General features: G+C 42.7%; 2 protein-coding genes across 18 annotated transcripts in view; one reads left to right on the top strand and one right to left on the bottom strand.

The window, feature by feature from the left end:
• The window catches only part of NCOR1 (nuclear receptor corepressor 1), a 238392-nt gene extending 237849 nt beyond the window's left edge, over nt 1-543 (bottom strand). For all 11 annotated transcript variants that reach the window (XM_023764861.1, XM_023764867.1, XM_023764865.1 and 8 more), the window contains exon 1: nt 424-543. The gene's annotated coding sequence lies outside the window, so the exon portion shown is untranslated. The remainder of the gene's footprint in view (nt 1-423) is intronic.
• A 4-nt stretch (nt 544-547) lies between these two features.
• PIGL (phosphatidylinositol glycan anchor biosynthesis class L) overlaps nt 548-9661 on the top strand; it is a 65535-nt gene continuing 56421 nt past the window's right edge. For 4 of the 7 annotated variants that reach the window (XM_023764879.1, XM_023764877.1, XM_014466726.2 and 1 more), the window contains exon 1: nt 548-1113. In XM_023764879.1, coding sequence (XP_023620647.1) covers nt 695-1113 — 419 coding nt within the window. In that variant the 5' untranslated portion in view covers nt 548-694. The remainder of the gene's footprint in view (nt 1114-9661) is intronic. The other 3 variants (XM_006101386.3, XM_023764876.1, XM_023764878.1) reach the window with 1 other exon arrangement.

Raw genomic sequence — 9661 nt, 5'->3', positions numbered from 1 at the left:
GATATACACTTTATGATATGGATAATAACAGAACGCTGGGACGTGAGTGAGATACAAATGAGACTGACTCCATAACAATACTGTTACCATGGTATCCCACTTCAATGCCCTCAAAACTCCCCTCCTACTTCCCTGTGCATCTAACCTATACGCCCTCGACCATATCAGATTCCGTGTTAAAACACCCGAAAGTTCTCATCCACCTCGTCGGCCGCTGCAATCAGTACTGATTTGGAGATCCTTGTGCGAACACCCGATTCTCAGCTCTCGGCCCTAACCCGGGCATGAGAACCGGAAGGACCTGTGGCCCCGGCCCTACGACCCCTCCTCGGCTCGGAGGGACGGCGACGGCCGGCGCGAGCGCGGCTGCGGGGAGGGAGCGGCCCCACAGGCTGGGAGCTGGAAGGGTGCACGTCGACCTACCCAGGTGTCTCCCAGGGCTCCGGCTGTAACTCGCGCCAAGACTTCACTGAAAAGCGAACAGGCGATGCCTATTTGTCCTTGATGTCAGTCCTTACTCTATCTAGCCACTCGGAGCCTGTGACCCTGGCGACCACAAAGTGCGCCCTCAGCCTCACTCTGACGGTGAAACGATCGGACTGTGTCAGGACGAGGGTAGAAACTGACAGGAAGGGGCTCGGTCCCGAGCTGTCGCCGTCCTCGTAAACGCTATGTAAAGTAGAGGGAACTCGGTATGTGCCGGGAGGCGACCGTGCCAGCCCATCCCAAGCACCCGACCTTTCAAGCCTCACGCCGTAGGAGCGGCTTGGCGGGACGGACCGCAACTCGGAACGCAATTTGCGCGGAGCGTGGTTTCCCCCCGAGCCGGCTCCGGGGCACGTGTCCCTGTGACGCAGGCGCTGTGCCCCTCAGACGGCATGGAGGCCGTGGGTGTTGTGTGTGTGGCGGTGGCCCTCCTAGCACCGGGCATCTTCTGGGCTTGGCACTTCTTGGAACGAATGAAGAGTCAGGTGCAGGCTGGCCTGTTGGGAAGCGGAAGCCGGGCCCTCCTGGTGATCGCGCACCCCGACGACGAAGCCATGTTCTTTGCTCCCACTTTGCTAGGCTTGGCCCGCCTGAGGCACCCGGTGTTCCTGCTCTGCTTCTCTGCAGGTAGGAGGCTGCCGGCGGGGCGTTGGGACCCGGGGCTGTAAAGGATGTGTAAGTGCTCACCCATCTCAGTCGAGTTTTGCCCAAAGGATTCTCTGTTGTAGAGAGTTAACGAAATATACCCCAAAGTCCCTTCTCTGGGCGCTTCACGGAGAGGCGGTGGCTCCAGCCCCGGGACTGCAGCGGCCGGTTTCCCAGGTTGTTGGGGGGCGTCCTCAGCTTTCGCACTCCGCTAGCAAGATCACGCACAAGGGAACTGCCCACATCTGATTCCATCCAATACCCACATTTCCTTTGGAGAATGGGACTGTACTCATTATTCTGTGGAGCCTTTGTATTTGCAGAAGGACCAAGAATAATGATCCTACCATAGTACGCGAAACAGAATCTAGTTATATCATGCCTGCTCAACCCTGAAATTTTTATAGATAATTTTATAGTTCAGGGAAGGGGACTTCCAAAGAATAAGCCCTCCTTTACCAGATAGAAAAGGTGGAATGAGACCATGATCCTGGATTATGGCGATAATCGCACAATGTACAAATGTAGTCGAACTGTACATATACAATGGTGAATTTTTATGGTATGTAAAATTGTACCTCAATAAAGCTGTTCTTAACAAATGCCCACGACCTCTTTTTCCCATTTCATGGTGTGTCATTCCAGTTCTTTTTATAGACAGATTTTTCACAGAAATAACATTTAATATAATTTTTTTTCACTGAACATTTTTCATTCATTTACCAAATCTATAATAATAAAAGCATAATATGCTAATTAGACCAGACAGCCGAACGACCTTACAGACAAAGCCGCGGAGGCCACCACAGAGGTGGTTAGGGGCAAGCAGGCAGGCAGGCAGGTGAGTGGTTAGGAGCCAGGATCCCAGATGGCGAGAGGGATGTCAGACATCCCCCAAGGGGTCCTGGATTGGGAGAGGGTGCAGGCCGGGCTGAGGGACACCCCCCCCCACCCCCCCCCATGAATTTCGTGCACCGGGCCTCTAGTATTTAATAAAAATGTATGTGTACTACACTTAGAATGGCCAAAATCTGGAACACTGACAACACCAAATGCTAGTGAAGATGTAGAGCAACAGGAACTATCAGTTATTAAGGTTAGGAATGTAAGATGGTTCAGGCACTCTGGAAGGCAGTTAATTTGGCAGTTTCTTAGAAGACTAAACATACTCTTACCAAACCATCAGCAATTACTCTACTTGGTATTTATTTACACAAAGGAATTGAAAGCATATCCATGCAAAACCCTACACACAGGTGTTTATAGCAGCTTATTCATAATTGCCAAAACTTGGAAGCAATTAAGATGTTCTTCAGTAGGTGAAATAAATTAATACATCCAGGCAATGGACTATTAGTGCTAAGAGAAATGAACTGTCAAGCCATGAAAAGGCATGGAGTAACCCTAAATGCATATTATTAAGTGAAAGAAAACAACCTGAAAAGGCTACACAGTGTATGATTCCAATGAAATGATATTCTGGAAAAGGCAAAACTATGGGGACAGTAAAAGGATCGTTGTTTTCCAGGGGTTGAGATGGGAGGAAAGATGAATAACTAGATGGAGCACAGAGGATTTTTTTAGGGCAGTGAAAATACTGTATGATATTTTAATGATGGATATATGCCCTTATGCATTGTCCAAACCCATGCAATGTACAATACCAGGAGTAAACTCTAATGTAAACTATGGGCTTTGGGTGGTAATGATACAGGTTTATCAGCTGTAACAAATGTAACACTCTGATGGGAAATGTTGATAATGGAGAAGGCTATGTATATGTGGAGACAGGGTAAATGGCAAGGAAAATCTCTATACCGTCCCCTTAATTTTGCTGTGAACCTAACAGCTTTATAAAGAATAAAGTTTTAGCCCTAACCGGTTTGGCTCAGTGGATAGAGCGTCAGCCTGCGGACTCAAGGGTCCCAGGTTCAATTCCGGTCAAGGGCATGTACCTTGGTTGCAGGCACATACCCAATAGGGAGTGTGCAGGAGGCAGCTGATCGATGTTTCTCTCTCATCGATGTTTCTAACTCTCTATCCCTCTCCCTTCCTCTCTGTAAAAAATCAATAAAATATAAAAAAAAGAATAAAGTTTTAATTTAAAAAATTGTATGCTAGGCCTTATGCTATTCCCTAGGAATAAATAGTAAAAACAAGCTAGATAAGGACCACATCCTTGTGAAACTTATAATTTAAACATTTACTCATATTAATAAAAACTAGTATATATCCTTTTAAATAGTCTCATAGAGATAAATCTTAATTTAGTCATCCCTTATTATATGTCTATTTAGGGTTGTTGTTTTTTCCAGTTATCTCCATTACAAATAACAGCAAACATCTATATGTATTCCATAGTAATTTATTAGGACTGATTTCTAAAGTTGGTTGTTTTAAAGCTTTTCATGCAAATTATATTCCCAAAAATATACCAACGTATAGTCTCACTGACTAGTAATGAGAATCTGTCTTTTTTTTTTTAATGGAATTTATTGGGGTGACACTAGTTAACAAAATTATACAGGTTTCAGGTGCACATATCTATACACTATATTGCATGTTCACCACCCTAAATCAAGTCTCCCTCACCATTTATCCCCCATACACTCCTCCACTTTCTCCCAACAACCCCCTCCCTGCCGCAGCCCACAATCACCACACTGTTGTCTATATCCATGAGTGTTTTATCCTTTTTTTTTTTTGCTTGATCCCTCCACCACTCCCACCCAGACCCCCAACCGCCAACCTATCCTCAACAGCTGTCAACCTGCTCTCTATGAACCTGTCTCTGTTTTGCTTGTTAGTTCACTTTGTTCATTAGATTCCACATATGAGTGAAATCACATGGTACTAGTCTTTCTCTGAGTGGCTTATTTAATTCAGCATAATACTCTCAAGATCCATCCATACTGTTGCAAAGGTAAGATCCTTCTTTTTTATTGCCAAGTAGTATTCCATTGGGTAAATGTACCACAGCTTTTTTACCCAATCATCTACTGATGAACACCTGGGCTGCTTCCAAATCTTGGCCATTATAAATGCTGCAAGTAATATAAGGGTGCATATATTCTTTCGAATTAGTGTTTCAGGTTTTCTCGGATAAATTCACTGGTTCATAAGGCAGTTCCATTTTTAGTTTTTTAAGGTAATTCCATACTGCTCTCCATAGTGGCTACACCAATCTGTATTCCCACCAATAGTGCACAAGGATTCTCTTTTCTCCACATCCTCTCCAACATTTGTTATTTGTTGGTTTATTGATGATAACCATTCCAACAAGTGTGAGGTGATATTTCATTGTGGTTTTAATCTGCATCTCTCTGATGATTAGTTACATCAAGTATCTTTTCATATTTATTGTCCATTTGTATGTCCTCTTTGGAGAAGTGTCTGTTTAGGTCTTTTGCCCATTTTTTAATTGGATTGTTTGGATTTTTTGGTGTTGAGTTTTATAAGTTCTTTATAAATTTTGGATATTAGCCCCTTATCAGATGTTTCATTGGCAAATATGTTCTCCCACTCAGTGGGTTGTCTTTTCATTTTGTCGATGGTTTCCTTTGCTGTGCAAAAACTTTTTAGTTTGATATAGTCCCATTTGTTTAATTTTTCTTTTGTTGTCCTTGCCCAAGCAGATATATCAGAAAAAAATATTGCTATGAGAAATGTCCAAGATTTTACTGCCTATGTTTTTTTCTAGGATTTTTATGGTTTTGAGTCTAACATTTAAGTCTTCAATCCATTTTGAGTTTATTCTATGGTGTAAGAAAGTGGTCTAGTTTCATTTTTTGCATGTATCTGCCCAATATTCACAACATCATTTGTTGAATAGATTATTTTTACCTCATTGTATGTTTTTGCCTCCTTTGTCAACTATTTTTTTAAAATATATTTTATTGATTATTTTTACAGAGAGGAAGGGAGATGGATAGAGTTAGAATCATCAGTGAGAGAGAAACATTGATCAGCTGCCTCCCACACAGCCCCTACTGGGGATATGCCCGAAACCATGGTACATGCCCTTGACCAGAATCGAACCTGGGACCCTTCAGTCTGCAGGCCGACGCTCTATCCACTGAGCCAAACCGGTTAGGGCTCCTTTGTCAACTATTAATTGACTTTAAAGGCATGGATTTATTTCTGGGCTCTCTGTTCTGTTCCATTGATTTATATGTCTGTTTTTATGCCAGTATCACACTGTTTTGATTACTATGGGCTTGTAGTATGTATACTTTGATATCAGATAGCATGATTCTTCCAACTTTGTTCTTCTTTCTCAAGATTGCTATAGCTATTCAGGGTCTCTTGTGGTTCCATGTAAATTTTTGGAATATTTGTTCTAGTTCTGTGAAATATGCCATTGCATACTGATAGGAATTGCATTGAATCTATAGATTGTTTGGGGTGGTAGGAACATTTTAATGGTGTTAATTCTTCCTATCCATGAACACGTATATGCTTCCACTTATTTGTATCTTCTTCAGTTTCTTTCTTCAGTGTCTTATGATTTCCCAAGTACAGGTCTTTTACATCCTTGGTTAAATTTATTCCTAGGTATTTTATTTTGTTTTTGAAGCAATTGTTGATGGGATTGTTTTCTTAGTTTCCCTTTCTGATAGTTCAGTATTGGTGTATAAAAATGCAACTGAGCCTGGCCTGGTGGTTCAGTGGTTGAGTGTCAACTCATGAACCAGGAGGTCAGGGTTGGATTCCTGGTCAGGTCACATGCTCAGGTTGTGAGCTCAATCCCTGGTGGGAGCTGTGCAGGAGGCAACCGATCAATGATTCTCTCTCATCATTGGTGTTTCTCTCTCTCTCTCTCTCTCTCTCTCTCTCTCTTCCTCTCTCTGAAACCAATATTTTTTTATTTGATATATTTTTTTTAAATGCAACTCTTCCTGGATATTTATTTTATATCTTGCTACTTTACTGAATTCATTTATAAGTTCTAATGGTTTTTTTGCTGGTATTGCTGGTATCTTTAGGGTTCTCTATATACAGTATCATATCATGAGAATCTCTGTTTTAATACATATAGTACCCTCTCTAGCATTGAATAGTATTTTTAAATAATATTTCTTTATTTGATTAATATTTATTTGCTAAAAGTAAACTATTTTTCATCGTTCTTGAGAATTTGGGTCTAAGCACTTTTCTTCTCAATTTGTGCTGATATGGATATCAATTGCTAATAAATAGAGTTAAAGGCCTTTTGTTGGTTTTATTTTTGCTTTTCATTTTATTTATCTTTTATACTACAATGATAACTATAGAAGTCAAATTATAAGCTAATTTGTTTTAAGATCTGGAAAAGAAGTCTGGGCTTTATTAACAAAGTATTATAGGTGCATTGGATTCTTTTTTTTTTTCTTTTTTTTTTTTATTAAATTTTTATTGTTCAGATTACATTTGTTCCTCTCCCCCCCCCCATAACTCCCCTCCTTCCTCCAGTTCCCGCCCCAACGTCCGGCCCTCACTCCCCACCCACTGTCCTCATCCAAAGGGGCACGATTTTTGGCCAGGCTCTTCCCGAATCTTAAATTCCCCTTTCCCCCCCAAGAAGGCCGAATCTCACATTCCCCTTTCCCCCCCAAGAATAGTCAGTCCATTCCCTTTCTATGTCCCTGATTCATTATAATCACCAGTTCATTTTGTACATCAGATTATTTATTCACTTGATTCTTAGATTCACTTGTTGATAGATGCTTGTTTGTTGTTCACAATTTGTATCTTTACCTTTTTCTTCTTCCTCTTCTTAAAGGATACCTTTCAGCATTTCGTATAATACTGGTTTAGTGGTGATGAATTCCTTTAGCTTTTCCTTGTCTGTGAAGCTCTTTATCTGACCTTCAATTCTGAATGATAGCTTTGCTGGGTAAAGTAATCTTGGTTGTAGGTTCTTGGTATTCAGCACTTTGAATATTTCTTGCCATTCCCTTCTGGCCTGCAAAGTTTCTGTTGAGAAATCAGCTGACAGTCGTATGGGTATTCCCTTGTAGGTAATTGAGTCTCTTTCTCTTGCTGCTTTTAAGATACTCTCTTTGTCTTTTGCTCTTGGCATTTTAATTATGATGTGTCTTGGTGTGGTCCTTTTTGGGATTCCTTTTGTTTGGGGTTCTCTGCGCTTCTTGGACCTGTAAGTCCATTTCTTTCACCAGGTGGGGGAAGTTTTCTGCCATTATTTCTTGAAATAGGTTTTCAAAATCTTGCTGTCTCTCATCTTCTGGCACCCCAATAATTCTGATATTATTCCGCTTGAAACTGTCCCAGAGGCTCCTTACACTATCTTCACACTTTCGGATTCTTTTTTCATTTTGCTTTTCCAGTTGGGTGTTTTTTGTCAAATCTTTGGTTTGATTCTTGTGCTCCTCTGGTCTGCTATTGGGTATAATATTCTTTATTTCAGTCCGTGTATGCTTACTTTCTAATTTCTTTATCGTAGCATCGAGGGTCTCATTAGTTTTCGTGAGGCTCTCCACAAGTTTTTTGCAAGCCCTCAAAATTGCGATTCTTAGCTCCATATCCTCCATTTCTGTCATGTTTTTTTGTCTCCGCATCTTTTATGCTTTCTTGGTGCACCCCCTTGTGGTCTTTGTGCGCAGTCTTGTTCTAGCCAAGCCTTAATTGTTGTAGTTAACACTAGAGGGATTTGACCACCAGGCCGACTGGCTATAGGAATCAGCTGTGTGGAAAACTTCAGTCCTCTGGGGAGGTGCTAGTCCAGCCTTTGCCTGAGGCGATCGGCAAATGGCTCTGCGCTGGGCTTGGGCGGGGCGGGCTCAACAGGGCGGGGGGAGGGGAGCAGCTATGGCTGCTCTCAGTCCGTCTCCAGGGGCTCTGCCTCTCTGTCCCCGTAACCGCTGCAAACCTCGGAGGGACCGTAGCCAGACAGTCCCGCTTCTCCCGTTTGAGTCAGGGTCCCTAGAGACTCGCCCGGATCTGTAGCCCAGAGTCTGAGACTCACTCCTGATTGAAAACGACAACCTCGCCCTCAGCCACCAGCCCGCTTTGCGCGCGCACCGCCACACCACCGTACCTTTAAATTTTCCACACTGCGCCTCCTCTAAGCCTCGTAATGCTGTTGTTGTTCCTTCTAGTTGAAGAGTCTCTCCTCAGCCAGCCTTCCTGTGGTTCTGGGTGATGTCCGTTCCGTCTTTTAGTTGTATTTTTGAAGTGGTTGTTCGAGGCAGCAAACTCCGGTGTTTACCTATGCCGCCATCTTGGTTTCCAACCGGTGCATTGGATTCTTTATTGTTGTTGTTAATCCTCACCCAAAGATATTTTTTCCATTGATTTTTAGAGAGAGTAGAACTGAGGGAAGGAGAGAGAGAAACAATAATGTGAGAGAGACACATACTAGTAGATGGGTTATCTCCTGCACCTGCACCTGCCCCTACCTGGCTAGGGATCAAACCTACAACCCAGGTACTTGCCCTTGACTGGGAATCAAACCCAAGACACTTTGTTGCTGGGCTGACACTCTTACCATTGAGAAACCCCAGCCAGGTCAATGTATTGGTTTCTTTTATGAATTTCTCCTTATTTTTCAATAGGTTGGGACCAAAAATCAAAATTGTTTCAAATAAAAAAATGTGTGCCCTTAGCACATATTAAACACTCAGTATCCTTATTGTTGTTTCATTCCTTCCTCTGAATTCAACTTGCTATTTAGATTGTTTTCTCTTTTAATTTTTAAAATTACTTTCAAAATTCCCAATTCATTCAAAAATGGTGTATTAAACATTAAATTGGTATATTAAACTACTGACTTACTCTAACATGAAAAAAAAGCAAAGTTAATAATTTGTGATACCGTATAATGAAAACTGTAAGGGTGTGTGATAAAGTACGGTGGACACAAAATGAAGGAAAGCATGGATTCTCTTTTCAGGGGGTTGGATTAAAGAAACTTCTCCAAAGAGGTTTTCTTTTGAGCTGGTCTTTAAGAATAGGACAGGGTGGGAAAACCAAGATGGCGGCATAGGTAAACACCTGAAATTGCTGCCTCCCACAACAACTTCAAAAATACAACTAAAAGACAAAACCGACATCATCCAGAACCACAGGAAGGCTGGCTGAGTGGAAATTCTACAACTAGAAGGAAAGAGAAAAGCACTGAGACTCAGAGGAGCTGCGGAAGTAAAGTGCAGAGGTACGGAGGCGCACGCGGCAAGGGCTGGCAACAGAGGACGCGGCTGTCTTTTTGAATCAGGAGGGAGTCTCAAGCCCCCGACTGCTCTGAACTCCAGTTCCGGGAAGTCTCTGGGGACCCAGACTCATACGGGGAGAAACTGGACTGTCTGGCAGCGGGCAGAACTCAGAACTCGAGGGCGGCTTCCTCTCAGAGGTGCTTGCAGCGATTACCGGGACACAGACGCAGGGCCTCTTAGGGCAGGGCTGAGGATCAGCCATAGCTGTTTGCTCCGCCCTGTTGATCCCCTGAGAACCCGCCCCACCCAAGCTGCGGCAGAGACTTTTGTATATGAATGCCCTGGCCCTTTGCAATCTGAAAATTACCTAAGAAACTGCA

This window comes from Myotis lucifugus, unplaced genomic scaffold (genome assembly GCF_000147115.1).
Source record: "Myotis lucifugus unplaced genomic scaffold, Myoluc2.0 scaffold_355, whole genome shotgun sequence".
Taxonomy (NCBI): domain Eukaryota; kingdom Metazoa; phylum Chordata; class Mammalia; order Chiroptera; family Vespertilionidae; genus Myotis; species Myotis lucifugus.
The sequence above is the reverse complement of the archived record's forward strand: the minus strand, read 5'-3'. Positions and strand labels throughout refer to the sequence as shown.